This window comes from Coregonus lavaretus (genome assembly GCF_964263955.1).
Source record: "Coregonus lavaretus genome assembly, chromosome: 1".
Classification (NCBI taxonomy): Eukaryota; Metazoa; Chordata; class Actinopteri; order Salmoniformes; family Salmonidae; genus Coregonus; species Coregonus lavaretus.
Window position 1 is genome coordinate 64318362 of NC_139988.1, and position 17992 is coordinate 64336353.

The 17992-nt window shown below is 41.8% G+C and overlaps 1 protein-coding gene across 1 annotated transcript in view; it reads left to right on the top strand.

Annotated features, from left to right (window-relative positions):
* Positions 1-11621: 11621 nt before the first annotated feature.
* Positions 11622-17992, top strand: part of dnah3 (dynein axonemal heavy chain 3) — a gene marked incomplete at both ends in the record, with an annotated part of 53886 nt that continues 47515 nt past the window's right edge. Inside the window, 8 exons of the mRNA XM_084167177.1 lie at positions 11622-11699; positions 11843-12050; positions 12206-12251; positions 12358-12526; positions 12774-12966; positions 13255-13450; positions 14028-14153; positions 16495-16690. Of these exons, the coding sequence (XP_084023303.1) occupies positions 11622-11699; positions 11843-12050; positions 12206-12251; positions 12358-12526; positions 12774-12966; positions 13255-13450; positions 14028-14153; positions 16495-16690 (1212 nt within the window). The remainder of the gene's footprint in view (positions 11700-11842; positions 12051-12205; positions 12252-12357; positions 12527-12773; positions 12967-13254; positions 13451-14027; positions 14154-16494; positions 16691-17992) is intronic.

Below are 17992 nucleotides of genomic sequence, written 5' to 3' on the forward strand. Positions count from 1 at the left end.
ATAAGGGTTATTTGGCCTGTAAGAATAGCAGAACTCTTTTTGGTGCACTGTAAAAACAAATATGTTGATTCAACGTACAATTGTAAGGCAACCAGCAGCAATAAGATTGTGAGTTTGCTCAACATTTGGGTATACAGTGCATTCGGAAAGTATTCAGACCTATTGACTTTTTCCACATTTCGTTACGTTACAGCCTTATTCTAAAATGGACTAAATTGTTTTCCACCCTCATCAATCTACACACAATACCCCATAATGACAAAGCAAAAACAGGTTTTTAGAAATTTAGCAAAAATAAATAAAAATATCACATTTACATAAGTATTCAGACCCTTTACTCAGTACTATGTTGAAGCACCTTTGGCAGCAACTACAGCCTTGAGTCTTCTTGGGTATGACGCTACAAGCTTGGCACACCTGTATTTGGGGAGTTTCTCCCATTCTTCCCTGCAGATCCTCTCAAGCTCTGTCAGGTTGGATGGGGAGCGTCGCTGCACAGCTATTTTCAGATCTCTCCAGAGATGTTCTATCAGGTTCAAGCCCGGGCTCTGGCTGGGCCACTCAAGGACATTCAGAGACTTGTCCCAAAGCTACTTCTGCATTGTCTTGGCTGTGTGCTTAGGGTCGTTGTCCTCTTGGAAGGTGAACCTTCGCCCCAGTCTGAGGTCCTGAGTGCTCTGGAGCAGGTTTTCATCAAGGACCTCTCTGTACTTTAAACCGTTTATCTTCTCCTCGATCCTGACTTGTCTCCCAGTCCCTGCTGCTGAAAAACATCCCCACAGCATGATGCTGCCACCACCATGCTTCACCATAGGGATGGTGTCAGGTTTCCTCCAAACGTGATGCTTGGCATTCAGGCCAAAGAGTTCAATCTAGGTTTCATCAGACCAGAGACAGACCAGAGAAACTCCAAGCCACTGGCCACTCTACCATAAAGGCCTGATTGGTGGAGTGCTGCAGAGATGGTTGTCATTCTGGAAGGTTCTCCCATATCCACAGAGGAACTCTGGAGCTCTGTCAGAGTGACCATTGAGTTCTTGGTCATCTCCCAGACCAAGACCCTTCTCCCCCGATTGCTCAGTTTGGCCGGGCGGCCAGCTCTAGGAAGAGTCTTGGTGGTTCCAAACTTCTTCCATGTTCCATGATACAGGCCACTGTGTTCTTGGGGACCTTCAATGCTGCAGAAGTTTTTTGGTACCCTTCCCCAGATCTGTGTCTCGACACAATCCTGTCTCTGAGATCGACGGACAATTCCTTCGACCTCATGGATTGTTTTTTGCTCTTACATGCACTGTCAACTGTGGGACCTTATATAGACAGATGTATGCCTTTCCAAATCATGTCCAATCAGTTGAATTTACCACAGGTGGACTCCAATCAAGTTGTAGAAACATCTCAAGGATGATCAATGGAAACAGGAAGCACCTGAGCTCAATATCGAGTCGCATAGCAAAGGGTCTGAATACTTATGCAAATAAGGTAATTCTGTTTTTTATTTAAAATAAATGTGCAAAAAAAAAAAAAAAAACTGTTTTCGCTTTGTGTAGATTGATGAGGAAAATAATGAATTTAATCCGTTTTAGAAGAAGGCTGTAACTAACAAAATGTGGAAAAAGTGAAGGAGTCTGAATACTTTCCGAATGCACTGTATACTGTAGCTGAACCAACCAATATAAATTCTCAAATTGGATTGTATTTTCACTCAACATTGAATTTTAGGTTGAGTGAACATACAATTCAACTTGAGAATGTATTTGATCTTATTTGCATATTTCCCAGTGTAAAATGTAACTCTATGACAATACATTACATTTATCATGAGGCCTTTCTTAGAGGGCCTAGTTACACCCTAACACAGTGTTCTGAAACACCTGCTTTACAGGCCACATCAGGCCTGCAAGTCACATTATGCTGGCTTGCAAAGTGATGTAGGTAATTCCACGGTTACAGAATTACGCTGAGACTCTGATTTCTTACTTTAAAATGTATGCCAAACAAAATCCATTGATTTCAAAGTTTAACAAACCATATAACTCTATGCACAAGGACTACTTTTACCAATTTGCACTAAAACATTTACAAAAACACATTTACTTTAAGAACAGTGCAGAGTCAAAGAGTTTTATGGTTTGTTAATCTGAAAATTCAGAGTTTCTGCGTAATTCCGTTACCTGCTGAATGGCCCATGTGTAATTCCTATTGGAATCCAGACAAATAGCCAACAAGTTTTAATCATCCACAACTTGCATTGAGAATGACTGCCGGGATAGGGAAGACTGATTAGAGACTACCAAAATCATATAAACTGGAACAGCCATCTCAGTAATGTGTGTAAAAAAAACTACTAAGAGATTGGATTAGTTTAGAAAATGTTTAGTTATTTATGTTTATGTAGCATAAGATTAATCAACCAATCAATGTACATGCAAAAACACACATTAAAAAGAACAATTCTCAAAATCAACCTGAAATAGAGCATGCTGGGAAATATGATAATGATGGGCGTGGTTTTGAGCAAACAAATTCAGCTCACTTCGAGCAGAGTTTGTTACGTAAACAAACTTTAACACATAATCTCAAATTCTTGTCCTTTTGAAATGCACTCAACTCACAGAATAATGCTGATCAAGCAATTGGTTAAGTTGGCTTTTTTACAGTGTGCTATATAGAACCCTTTCCTAAGGTTCTGTAAAGAACCATAAAAAAAGTTTCTCTATAATCTACAGTGGCTTGCGAAAGTATTCACCCCCCTTGGCATTTTTCCTATTTTGTTGCCTTAAAACCTGGAATTAAAATTGTTTTGTTGATTTACACAACATGCCTACCACTTTGAAGATGCAACATTCTTTCTGGTGAAACAAACAAGAAATAAGACAAAAAAAACAGAACTTGAGCGTGCATAACTATTCTGCTGACTTCATTAAAACCTGCATGACCTTTGATCACGTTTTTTGTAAAGTTCATGCAGTCGCCATGTAAGCGCAAGTCAGATAACTTTTATCCCCATAATGCAACACACTTTCAAAGGCGGTGACCAATGATGGTCACTGACTAGACAAAATTGATCCGCTCAAACGAGCCCATTGTTTTTGTGTTGAATAAAAATTCCATAGTTATTACTCACTGGGCAAAAACTGGTTGAATTCAAAGTGATGACGTTGAATCAACATGGAAAACTGATTGGATAAAAAAAAAGTCATTAACATAAGGGAACTTTGTATTTTTTAACCTAAATCCAATGACTTGGTGACATTTTTGGGGGGGATTTTTCGTTGAATTCACGTTAGTTGACAACTCAACCAAATGTAAATAAAAACTAGACGTTGAACTGACGTTTGTGCCCAGTGGGTATTGTGTTAGTTGACAAGTTTAATCAAGTGTGCAATCTCTGGAATAGATCAAATACATGGAAAATCTGGGGGTCCACGAGAGGTTTGAGAACCACTGATTTAGACAACAGTTCTTAATTGACACAAGGCCTTACGTGAGTCTTTAACAAGACACCATTACTGTCCGTAATCATGTGCAACAGATTAGATCAACTGGAATGACACTCACTCATGGTTGCACAAAAAGAGCTGTGAGCAAAACACGCAGCAAAATATTCTAATGAGCCGCCGCCCTTACATTTTTATTATCACAAAAAAAGGATCAAGAGACCTTGAATGGCTCCAAGGGTTCTTTGAGTCATTATGGTTCTACATAGAACCATCACTCTTGCCAAATAATAACCCTATTTTCTAAGTGTGTAGAGCAAGAGCACCATATTGTCTTTAACCTTGAATTTACCCAAAAGTAGATTTTGTCCATAATATCTTATAACACCTTGACGATCGACCCAACGGTCTTATCACATCTGAAAAGACTTCAGTGGATAATGAATTACCCTCTGTAGCCCTCTTTTACTTTTACACTAAGGGGGTGTATGAGCTTTCACTGCCGTGCCAGGGCCAATAGATCGTGCATCAATCACGCAGAGAATATGCTTGTTTACATACTACGATCATGAAAAGGAGGCCACCTAAATATTTAATGGCTTCTTCAAGTTACCTATCGAACAGTCACCTTGTGACCCAGGCCTGGGATTGGGCTTCAAGAGAGCCGTGGAGTCATTGTTTAACACCTCAGACTGTTTGTAGGTCTCGGACTCACATCATCAACATATACAGTTGAAGTTAGAAGTTTACATACACTTAGGTTGGAGTCATTAAAAAAAAATTTCAACCACTCCACACCACTCTTGTTAACAAACTATAGTTTTGGCAAGTCGGTTAGGACATCTACTTTGTGCATGACACAAGTAATTTTTCCAACAATTGTTTACAGACAGATTATTTCACTTAGAATTCACTGTATCACAATTCCAGTGGGTCAGAAGTTTACATACACAAAGTTGACTGTGCCTTTAAACAGCTTGGAAAATTCCAGAAAATGATGTCATGGCTTTAGAGTCAATTGGAGGTGTACCTGTGGATGTATTTCAAGGCCTACCTTCAAACTCAGTGCCTCTTTGCTTGACATCATGGGAAAATCAAAAGAAATCAGCCAAGACCTCAGAAAAAGAATTGTAGACCTCCACAAGTCTGGTTCATCCTTGGGAGCAATTTCCAAATGCCTGAAGGTACCACGTTCATCTGTACAAACAATAATACGCAAGTATAAACACCATGGGACCATGCAGCCGTCATACCGCTCAGGAAGGAGACTCGTTCTGTCTCCTAGAGATGAACGTATTTGGGTGCGAAAAATGCAAATCAATCCCAGAACAACAGCAAAGGGCCTTGTGAAGATGCTGGAGGAAACAGGTACAAAAGTATCTATATCCACAGTAAAACGAGTCCTTGCAACTGCACATGGGGACAAAGATCGTACTTTCTGGAGAAATGTCCTCTGGTCTGATGAAACCAAAATAGAACTGTTTGGCCATAATGACCATTGTTATGTTTGGAGGAAAAAGGGGGTTGCTTGCAAGCCGAAGAACACCATCCCAACCGTGAAGCATGGGGGTGGCAGCATCATGCTGTGGGGGTGCTTTGCTGCAGGAGGGACTGGTGCACTTCACAAAATAGATGGCATCATGAGGAAGGAAAATTATGTGGATATATTGAAGCAACATCTCAAGACATCAGTCAGGAAGTTAAAGCTTGGTCGCAAATGGGTCTTCCAAATGGACAATGACCCCAAGCATACTTCCAAAGTTGTGGCAAAATGGCTTAAGGACAACAAAGTCAAGGTATTGGAGTCGCCATCACAAAGCCCTGACCTCAATCCTATAGAAAATGTGTGGGCAGAACTGAAAAAGTGTGTGCGAGCAAGGAGGCCTACAAACCTGACTCAGTTACACCAGCTCTGTCAGGAGGAATGGGCCAAAATTCACCCAACTTATTGTGGGAAGCTTGTGGAAGGCTACCCGAAACGTTTAACCCAAGTTAAACAATTTAAAGGCAATGCTCCCAAATACTAATTGAGTGTATGTAAACTTCTGACCCAATGGGAATTTGATGAAATAAATAAAAGCTGAAATAAATAATTCTCTCTACTATTATTCTGACATTTCACATTCTTAAAATAAAGTGGTGATCCTAACTGACCTAAGACAGGGAATTTTTACTAGGATTAAATGTCAGGAATTGTGAAAAACTGAGTTTAAATGTATTTGGCTAAGGTGTATGTAAACTTACGACTTCAACTGTACGTATGTCTGTGATCTACACAGACTCCCATCATCTCAAAACACATCACTGTATGTAGCATATAATATCCACATTCCTTGGTAGCACACCCTTGGCTCAAAATAACAGCTTCTACCCGCAAGCCATAAGACTGCTGAACAATTAATCAAATGGCCACCCAGACTATTTACAGCTTCTACCCCCCCATTTGTTTTTACACTGCTGCTACCCACTGTCTATTATCTATGCATAGTCACTTTACCCCTACCTACATGTACAAATTACCTTGACTAACCTGTACCCCTGCACATTGACTCGGTATCAGTACCCCCTGTATATAGCCTCGTTATTAATATTTTATTGTGTTACTTTTTATTATTTTTTACTTTAGTTTATTTGGTAAATATTTTCTTAACTCTATTTCTTGAACTGCATTGTTGGTTAAGGGCTTGTAAGTAAGCATTTCACAGTAATTTCTACAACTGTTGTATTCGGCGCATGTTACAAATAAAGTTTGATTTTGATTTGATTTTGATGTGAGACTGTAAATGTTATACAGTATCATAGCATATTACACAAAAAGCTTGAGGCATGCAATGTAGTTGTTCAGAGATAACCATTTTGGATAACTATAGAAGTTGTACTGCTCTGTCATGGACTTGTGCAAAGTCACTGTATGGACGTACACAGTCGTGTAATATCAGCAACTGTTTACTTAGAATGCAGCTCACAGTACGGTCATCTATCTTCTCCGAGTAAGGACTTGAGCCACACTTGAGGGTGATGATGTCACAGGTTGCCGTCTCTGACCTGCAGTGTCCCCTGCTAGCACGGCCAAGTTATCGTTTCCTAGAGAGTTCAACTACTACAGACACTGTTGCACCCGCAGGGGGCTACAATAGTCTCTGTCTGGGTCGTGTTCATTACGTACCAAATGGAAGAAAACTGAAGAAAACAAGAAGGGACTATTCAGATGATGACAGTTTAAAATATAAGTAAAACAAAGGAGAGAGTAGGAGGGAGAGGAGAGGTTCATATAAATACTGGTTCAGAGGGAGGGTAATTAAATGCTTAGTCATAGAACAGTAGCTCTGGGTTTTTGTGTTTCATTTCCTATTGTGTCACTTGAAAAAGAAGAAGAGGAGAAGAGAAGAGGAGAGCAGCGTAAAAACAGGTCACACTTTATTTGGATAATCTGGATTTTCAACCTGTAGATGCTCTACAGATGGTCATACTATCAACAAACTATGTTGATAAGCAACTGCTTGCTACGGTTACAGTTAGGTTTAGAATAAGGGTTAGGGTAAGGGAATGGACTATCCAAATTAAGTGTTACCTAAAAACATCCCTACATATAATGGCCCATTCTATTTTGACAGGACTATTCTTGTTGGCTCGAATGATTAAGTGTCACTATCACCACAACACAACACACACACAAACAAACTGTCCATGACACAAACTGTTCACACCCCTCTTGTTGGCGGAGAGAACATTTTGCAGTTTTAAAGCTTATTTCCTGTATTTCTGCACATTTTGCCATGGGGCTGAGCTGAGAGAAAATGTTCCAGTTTTAAAACAAATTTCCTGCAATTCTATACATTTTAGAATACATGTCTTATGTGTGTTCATATGATCAGTGGCGACCCGTCAAATAAAAATGGCCTGTTTTGCATGTTATTTTGGCATTAATATATGTCACATATCAGTTTGCAAACAATGTAAAAAATAAATAAAAATAATTGAGTTAATAAAGCCGCATACAAACTTGATCTCTTTTTTGCTTTCTTGAGTAAGGCAGCTCCAAAATGCAGGTGTTTCAGCCTAGCTCAGTGCTTTCTGTGGTGGTGAGGCAGCCATCGGAAAATACGGAGCGTAAGGGTTGGTAATGTTCTCTAGTTGTGCCGAGATTGGCTCATTGTTCTGTCACTCATGGGGACACTACGTCACCGCAAAATCTACGGGTAAAGCTAGAAAATTCAAGCCCCTTGGGTGCTGCCATAGAGTTACATTAGAAGTGCCCATCCAAGAAGGCTCAAGGTCATTGGCCACAGATGAAATTACATCAAATCACGTTATATCTACCGTAGCTTTGATTGGACTGATCATGTCAACATCATACTATCAAAATCTTAGCTAGCAAGCTAGCAGTCATCATCATGAATAAAGTCGACAATCTACTGGCAAATCCTTTTCCATCCTTGTCATATTAAGATAAATTATAGCTAAAACGTATCGGTGCTCCTCGGCCATTGGACATAAACATTACACAACAAGTTGGAAATCGCAAATTCAACAATGAGTGGTTCGGAAGGAATCAGTGGCTAACTGCAAGCATTGCAAAGCAATCACTAGCCTGCTATTCAGTGGAGTGGGTGTGTGGTCCAAGTCTGGATTTAAGGGTGTCTTTTCCAAGCTTAAAAGGATAAACATTCAACATTGGCCATGCTGTCAATCCAGCATGATTTCTGCCGCGCTCAAAACAACTGGAAACTCAGAACTGGGAAATGTCAGACTTCAGTGAGTTCTACAACTGGGACATCTCAATTGTCAGTAGAAACCACATTTGTTTAAGCAAGTCAGCCATATCAGCTATAAGGCAGTAAATGAGGCTGAATTAACTGTTTTGCTGCCAGACAAGGCTCCGCTGATAGCCAGGTGTAGCAGTGGTAAGGTGTTGGGACTGCTGTTGGGACAGCTTTATGTAGGCCCTAACAGTTTGTGGGCACCGTTTGTCACCGTTCTAGTGCAATGAATGTATTGTTTAGTGTTGTGTTGTGTCGTGTAGTGGCTTTGCTGGCATGCATAAAAAAAAAAAAATTGGCTTGCCCCACCAAGATTGACATGCTAAAATCGCCACTGCATATGATATCTGAGTTGCTAAAGCATTACAACAAAGTAAGTAGTAAGTTGAAAGCTTGACTGAGTTCCTTAACTTGGGTGGGCGGGGGGTGTTTATTTGTTATTAATTTTTTGAAGACGGGACCCGCGATCTGTACTGACCCCGTTCCTATTGAGTATGGCTGTCCTAGATCATGCAGTCATTCATAGACCATAGTGAGAGAGAAAAACCACAGCACATTACCAATGGGGTATTGATGGGGTTCTTCTAAGAAAACTGATTTCTGGACTCTCTCTCTCTCTCTCTCTCTCTCTCTCTCTCTCTCTCTCTCTCTCTCTCTCTCTCTCTCTCTCTCTCTCTCTCTCTCTCTCTCTCTCTCTCTCTCTCTCTCTCTCTCTCGCGCTCTTCAAAACCACATTCCCATCTCCCTCTCCCTCCCTCCTTTTATTTAGTATTCTTCCCCTCATTCATTCCCCCAGGGTTTCTCTGAAATCCCTTAAATAATAGACACAGAGTGAAGGGCTTTGGGGGCATGTGATGGATCGCCCTCCTTCTCTTTCCAGGCCAGTTATACTCTTGTTGTGCTACCTACTACTTATTCATCATCCCTGTAATGCCACATTGCTCTCAGGCGAGAGTGTCTAAGCACCTATATTTACATCAGGCAAGCCTGAAAAAGACGCCTGTTTCCTTATGATTCGCTTTATGGCACATCACAACGAAAATGGATCATAGGCCTGCTCAGGGACTTTTATTTTGAAAATCTCAAATGCCCTGGGGTCTGTCTCATCTATCATGTATGTGTATAAAAGCCATTCCCCGACAGACAGACCTGGACGTGCCCATGTATGGCCAAAAACTATAGTTGAACTTGAATAATAATAATAATATGCCATTTAGCAGACGCTTTTATCCAAAGCGACTTACAGTCATGCGTGCATTCATTTTTGTGTATGGGTGGTCCCGGGGATCGAACCCACTACCTTGGCGTTACAAGCGCCGTGCTCTACCAGCTGAGCTACAGAGGACCACATGAATGAACTCCCAAACAATTACCTGTAACCTATATGGCCTTAAACAGAACTTTACATGTAAAAGTCACATTCTCAAGGTAAGGCTGAGGTATGCTGCAACCAGCACTTATTGGCCTCATTGGTCACTCATAATAATGGAAAAATAAGGGAGAAATAGTAGTCACTAGTGCTTATTTACACCAGACGAGCCTGAAAGAACACAACAAATCATGTAATGTCTGTTTTTTACCAGTCCAGTCCTCTTCTGTTCTTGTCTTGTATAGAGTGGCACTGGCAGTTATATTAGCTTTGTGTCAGGCAAAGCTAATATAACTGCTAATCTATACAATATAAAGAAAATAATGTCATGTTCACAAAACCTGTTTTTGTAACTTTTTTTGTCTATCTCTGAGTGAATCTAATTGTGAACACAGTTGGAATGACCCTGGCTCGACAAGTTCGGTAGAGTTTGACATAATCTGCTTGCACCATGTTGGGTGTTGAAGGTGATTTTTTGAGTTTTATAAGAGATTTAGACACAGGTATCCCATAATGCACAGCACGGGCTGTACCAGAGAGGAGTCAGAACAGCACAGAAAATAAATGACTCATATTGCACTCACTATAGTTTCATCACTATGGTAATTCGTCAAAAGCAGGCATAAAAAAAAAAGCAAAAGTAGGCATCGTATGCCTACCTGAAATGTAGGATGAGAAGTAATTTTTTTGTCTCTCGTGAATTGATATGCAGGTCTTCAATATCACTCTGCAACCTTGAAGCAACAATATTAATCTTCAAATATCCCAAAGTTTGCTTTCTTTTAAATCTCAGAGAATAGTTGAATAAGCTTGTCCTCTGTTTGTCACATTAGCGCAACCAACCTTCACTGACCTCACAGTGGACCAGGAACTACCTTGTTGTGACCCCTGGTGGCCATGAGAAAATGTTTGTAAATCGATGTTCCTCATAAATTAGCAATACTGATTTTACGCATGTGAATCCCATGCAATTGTCCATGTCAATAGGGAGCTGGACAACATCTCCCTATCAACAATCATCTCATGTTGAAGCATAATATGATTGCGTTTATGGATGACTGCATGCACAAATAAATGTTCAAATCCAATATGTATGGCTCAGTAAAATGTATTCTGTCAATTCTCTGTCAGAACAAAATCTCATGACAGGCTAAGAGCTGTCTATCTAGTCCAGCTCAAGCACAAGATTTGGTACTATTTGCTGGTCGTTCTAGTAAAAACATTTGATTGAAACATATGCCTAAATGTTTTCGTGCCTCATGTTGCTAGGTAACGACAGATGTTACCATGGGAGAGAAGTCCCCGGATAGAGACATTGTAGTTGATTGTAGTTCTTTAGCTACAGAATAGTGTCATCAACATTGACTTTCCCATTATTACATTAGCCGGGTAGCTTGGTGAACTACAGTAGCTACTTCGCCTACAATTCATCATTACAATAGCTGTATGAATTTGAGCCAGATGTGGTCTTTCAAGCGGTGTGGAAGTGGCACTTTGTGAAAACTGTGTGAGACATGCAACAAGTAACTTAGTAACTGTTCATGACGCAGAAAAACACTTGAGAAATGTCACAAACGAAGCTTTGTGAAACATTTTAGGAATGGCATTTGCTAACAAACGACATGGTGTCAGAATGGAAATACTGTCGCGAAAGCACCAGCGACAGGTAGGCTAATTATGACATAATGTAATGGAACGTTTCGGGTGTATTGGAATGTTTCAAATCATTATGTGTGGATACAATTTTATGGCACATTGGTGTGCGCAGGTTTTGCAGTGGGTTCGTGCGTTTTAGACAAATATTTTAAAGGGTTTAGGCTTAAAACTAGTTATAACCGCTGTATAACCACTGCCTCTAGCTTGACGTTACTTATTTAATTGACAATTTCCTAAATTAAAATGGAACGCTTAAAAGAGGTAGGCTATGCTTTGTTTTGATAACTAAATTATGCATACCACATAAGTGTGTTTGTGAATGTAGTGGCCAGAGAGCATTGCACACCTGAGTGAGAGTTTCTATTTGAACTGCAGATGAAGGATGATTCTATATATAACATGAGTCATGCAAGAGGACTACCTGGTGTCCCACCTCAGCCCCAGGCCTCTAGTGAGGAACCTTCAGAGCTTTACCAAGTAAGACCTTTATGTAAAGAAGCCAGTCCCTAAAGTGCTATTGATAGGTGGAAAAGTATTAGTGTGTTCCTTTGTGTGCATACCTACTAGGACGATTCCATGTTATTCCTGCAAGTTAACTCCTTACTTTTAAATTGTTCCAGATTGTTCTCAGGCACAGCCATCACCCACCCATCCTCCAGAACACCTCTTGGACTCTGGCTGTCCCTTATAAGGAACAACGGCACCATCGCACCCCCAGTGAGTCTATTGGGAACAACTACAGCCCCCAGGCTCGTCACCTGAAGATCAGAAACCTACAGAGGAGACCTGGAACCGTCCAAGACTCGCTTGGGGATGCACCTGCACCTTGTATCCTTTTGAAATTTTCAAATGTGAATAAGTCTTATTCTGATTCATCCCATTGTTGCTACTTTGCTGACAACCTGACCGGTGCTGAATTGAGTGGCATCAAGGCAATAATAACCAAAACAAGATAGAACATTTGATCTTAATTCTCATTTTAGCATCTAGCCCAGCTGAGAAGAGGCATAAACTCACCCCCAGGGGAAGGTAAGATACCTATAAAATACATCAACATTAAGTGTTGACCACTGAAATCTGGACAAAGTGGTGACATGGAAGTGGTCTTTGTAATGCTTTGTCATCTCAATCCCAGGGATTCAGCTCCTGGCACCTCAAGCTCACCTGGACTTAAGCTCAGCGCCAGGGAGCCTCTGCCCCCCATCAGCCGACCCCTGACCCCCAAACAGCAGCTGGACATCATGCGGAGCCAAGAGGAACAGATGTGGCCTTTTGAGACAGAACCTACAGAAAGAGACCTGGAGGTAAGCGTCCAAATAGAATAGATAAGGAAATAGAATATCATATAGAATGAAATAGAATGTAATAGAATAGAGGATAATAAAATAGAGGGAATAGAATAGAGCAGGCAATATAATTGAATTAGAATAGTATCGCCTCCAGTCCATTCAACCAATTTAGTCACTCAATTGTTCCATTGCTTTCATTCTTTTGGCAGCTTGTTATTTTAGGGTGTTTACTTGATGTGAAGTGTTCTGCTGATTTCTACAGAGGTACGTGTACTACATTAGTAACGGGGTCCACAGCACAATGCTGGCCCACCAGCCCCCCAAGCAGATGAAGAACATCATGAAGCTCCTTCCCCCTGGCATTCAGGACAGCAGCAGGGACATGGAGATACTGAAGGGGAATCTGCTAGACGAGGTCAACAAAGACTACGGCTTCAGTCTCCGGAAGAGCATAGGTGAGAAATACTACCAGTAGCAGGAGGATTTGTTACATGACTGCAATGTTTCTTACATGTACTACAATACTACTTTCATTTATTAATACACTACTTGTAATGAGTGTACTAATAATGTAGATAGTAATTTTAATTTTACTATCCAGCAACAACTTAAGATAATATAGCCTACACATATTTGCAAACATTCCTATCAAAGCAATGTGGTTGTCTATCAAATCGCCCTAAACCCACTGAAAGTTCCCTTGCCTCCATGTTTTCTGTGTCTCCCCTCTTGGACCCCACCAGTTGACTACATCCTGAGGGACCCATCGGAGAGACAGCGTCTGTTCATCTCCAGCATCCCCAGGCCCTTCCCCAGGAGGGTGATCCGAGGGCCCGTCCCCTGGGCCTGCAACTACAGCCAGGCCCACTCCTGGCAGAGCCAGCACCTCTTCACTCTCAACCCCATGATGTTCCACCTGCAGGACCTCTGGGTCAACAGGTAGCCTAGTAGCCTGAGCCAAGACTGGCTCTAAATGAGCGTGAACTGTAACCGTGTTCCATTTTGTGTCAGTGTTTGTAGTTCCAGTAAACTAGGCAATAAAATGGTATGCGTAGGTTTACATTCCCCTAAGTCACCGATCACATTTGGTAGTAGGTCTATGTGTGGCAGAATACACTGTTGCTCTGGCAACCAATCTCAAAATGGCATATGAACTGTTTACCAAAAAAACATAAGGAAGCAAAACCATGCTCAGTACCATAAAACAAGCTAAAACAATCGTTTAAATGCTCTAAGAGCTAATCTCCTCTCTGTGGGTCAGATGATAGAGTTTCAGATACAGTTACGTAATGGACTTTCCTGAGCCTATGCATGGTGCACTGTTGAACTCCTGTATTAACCTGCATTAGTTGATCAAACCAAGTGGATCACCATGAACCCTACTGTTACTAACCATATCTTAAATGTCTCAAATAAGAGTTGATCGGTGTACAAAATTAAAGTGGACACTAACAGTTCAGATGGTACAAGTTAACCCTTATGTCGCTCTTTCTTTCTTTCTCTCGCCTCCTTTCAGTTTCTCCTCCTTGAGGTTTGTGAGGATGGGGGACCTTTTCTCTGCCAACTTCCCCCTGCTGCCCACCGAATTTGAGGACCTGGTTCAGAGACAGTGCCAAATCACCAGGGACGACCTGGCTAATAGGTTAGTAGCCTAATGTCTTCAGTCAGTCAGACAGTCAATCAAACAATCAGTGAAACAGTCAGTCAGTCTGTCTGTCCAGTCAGACAGCCAGCCAGACAGACAGACAGGTAGACAGTCAGTCAAGTCAACCAGATAGACAGACAGTCAGAGCGTGTAAGACAGTCATTCAGCCAGGTAGACAGACAGGCAGGTTGACATACAGGTAGGCAGGTAGGCCAAGGTCTGCATGGCTAATCCCAGTGTTGTAGTGAAAGTCTCATGTTTCCTCCTTGTTCACTGTGTTAAACCCGTGTCATACCCCTGTCGTGTCTTTGTGGAGATTAGCTGACCGTCTTCTCACTTAAGGATTTCATTGCAACCTGCTGTGTTTAGAGCAAGGGACCTGTAAACGTGATTTGTGGCTGAAATATGAGCCATTGAAACTTCACAAAAATGTGTTGATTTTTTTCCTGAGTTTGTGCCTGCTTAGATACCATTGTTCTCTGATAGTTCAGTCTCCCTTACCAACCACAGTAGAGCCAAAGGACATAATGTTCTGGTGTGGTTCTGTTGAAATGCCAAAACATTGCACCAGTTGCTAGGTTTTGTCCCTTTTCTGGAGGCGGAAACTACATGTCATACAATAACATACATACAGGGGTATATGTGTCACAACAATAGTACACACATTCAGGGGACTAGCAAGCAAGCACCTACTGTATCAGACCACTGTCGGCGGCAGAACACTGGTGGCAACTCTCCTATCAACCACTGGTGTCAAAATGGCATCACACCGCTGCCAGCAAGCCTCTATTCAACCTCTGGGGGCATATACACTGAATAAAAATATCAACGCAACATGTAAAGTGTTGGTCCTGTGTTTCATGAGCTGAAATAAACGATCCCTGACATTTTCTATACGTACAAAAAGCACATTTCTCTAAAGTTTTGTGCACAACTTTGTTTACATCCCTGCTAGTGAGCATTTATCCTTTGCCAAGATAATCCATCCACCTGACAGGTGTGGCATATCAAGAAGCTGATTAAACAGCATGATCATTACATAGGTGCACCTTGTGCTGGGGACAGTAAAAGGCCACTCTAAAATGTGCAGTTTTGTCACACAACACAATGCCACAGATGTCTCAAGTTTTGAGGGAGAGTGCAATTGGCATGCTGACTGCAGGAATGTCCACCAGAGCTGTTGCCAGAGAATTTAATGTTCATTTCACTACCATAAACTGCCTCCAACGTCGTTTTAGAGAATTTGGCAGTACGTCCAACCGGCCTCACAACCGCAGACCACGTGTAACCACACCAGCCCAGGACCTCCACATCCGTCTTTTTCACCTGCGGGATCGTCTGAGATCAGCCACCCGGACAGCTGATGAAACTGTGGGCTTGCACAACCGAAGAATTACACTAACTGTCAGAAACCGTCTCAGGGAGTCTCATCTGCGTACTCATCGTCCTCACCAGAGTTTTGACCTGACTGCAGTTCGGCGTCGTAACCGACTTCAGTGGGCAGATGCTCACCTTCGAACGCCACTGGTACGCTGGAGAAGTTTGTTCGGATGAATCCGGTTTCAACTGTACCGGGCAGATGGCAGACAGCGTGTATGGCGTCGAGTGGGCGATTGGTTTGCTCATGTCAACGTTGTGAACAGAGTGCCCCATGGTGGCGGTGGGGTTATGGTATGGGCAGGCATAAACTACGGACAACGAACACAATTTAATTTTATTGAATGCACAGAGATACCGTGATAAGATCCTGAGGCCCATTGACGTGCCATTCATCCGCCACCATCACCACCTCATGTTTCAGCATGATAATGCATTGCCCCATGTCGCAAGGATCTGTACACAATTCCTGGAAGCTGAAAATGTCCCAGTTCTTCCATGGCCTGCATACTCACCAGACATGTAACCCATTGAGCATGTTTGGGATGCTCTGGATCGACGTGTTCCTGCCACTATCCAGCAACTTCGCACATCCATTGAAGAGGAATGGGACAACATTCCACAGGCCACAATCAACAGCCTGATCAACTCTATGCAAAGGACATATGTCGTGCGGCATGAGGCAATTGGTGGTCACACCAGATTCTGACTGGTTTTCTGATACACGCCCCTACCTTTTTGTTAAGGTATCTGTGACCAACAGATGCATCTGTATCCAGTCATGTGAAATCCATAGATTAGGGCCTAATTAATTTATTTCCAATTGACTGAATTCCTTATATGAACTGTAACTCAGTAAAATCTTTGAAATTGTTACATATTGTGTTAATATTTTTGTTCGGTGTACATACAACAATCCCTTATTTGGACTGTATGATACCCCAGTGTCTGTGTTTTGCAGGTGGCTGCCGCGCTGTGTGTCCCTGTTTGTCACCTATAAGGACCTGTGGCTGCCCCTGGTGCCCCAGAGTGACCACGTGGCCCCAGTCAGTGCCCAGGAGTTCTTCTCCTGCGTGGCCACCCTCATGTCCCTGCAGCTCCGCAGCCTGATCATCGCCTCGCTGCAGGACCTGCTCCAGTTCTTCACCCTGCACCAGGTCTGTCTAACCACTCAAATCTGTCAGGGTTCAACCACGGTTCAACCATCTATACCAGGGGTGTCAAACAGATGGCCCGCGAGGCCAGTTATCCCCAGAATTATAACGATCTCAATCGACATTCAAATGACTAAAACTGTGTCTAAATAATTACATTTAAAAAAACATTTTTAGTCATTTAGCAGACGCTCTTATCCAGAACGACTTACAGTTAGTGAGTGCATACATTATATATTTTTTATTTTTTATTTTTTCATACTGGCCCCCCCCCGTGGGAATCGAACCCACAACCCTGGCGTTGCAAACGCCATGCTCTACCAACATCCCCTGCAATCAGTGGCGGCTGGTGAAAAATATTCTCGGTGGGGCTGTGCCATACTTTTTTTTTCCTGTAACCATCGCGATATATTTTAACACAAACTGCAGGACAGCAGTGCTCAGTGAAACATTCAGTAATTATTTAATGCCAATATTAAAAAGTTGAGGCATTCTTACACAAAAACATATTACACAAACCCAAGCCTTTCATTTGCATTTAAAGTGAACTTTTCACCATTGGTAGTAAACAGGCAACGCAACAGGCATGCTGTCAGAACAGAGTGGAAAGTGGACAATAACATGAAATTATTATAAAGTTTATAGGAAATCTTACACTGTATAAAAGGATGTATAATATAGAAATGGATATCAAGTGGATGAACTCAAACCTTTGACTGGAAGAATAGCATACAGTATTTTATGATCATACTAAATGTGACTAATTGTTAATGTGCTCCAGAACTGCAACAATTAATTGATACAAACAACATATATACAGTAATATTAGCAAAGACACTATTAAGACTTTCTAGAGTACCATATATAACTGGATTTTTTATGCTAAGGTCAACTATATACAAAGAAACATGCGGCCAGAGCTGCTCTGTGTGTGTGTGTCTGTCATCTTATTTGTACAGGAATTTTGCCCATCTGTCCTTCTGAGTGGCAAACCTCTCAATGACCCTTTGATTAAAGTCAGGAATGTCCCTGACAAGTTTCTTCTCCATGGAGAGCATGGCCAGAGCGTTCAGGCGATCCTGTGTCATGCTGTTTCTCAGGAAGGTCTTGATCCTTTTCAGTGTAGAGAAGCACCTTTCTGACTCAGCAGTTGTCATGGGTGTGGTGATGAGGATCTTGAGGAGGCTGGCAGTCTCTGTGAAAGTGCTCTGAAGGTTGTTCTCCATGAAGAACTGGTACAGGGGCACTGCACCACTACAAGCCTTGAACTCACTGTTCTCATAGATGAGGGACAGTTCGGTTTTG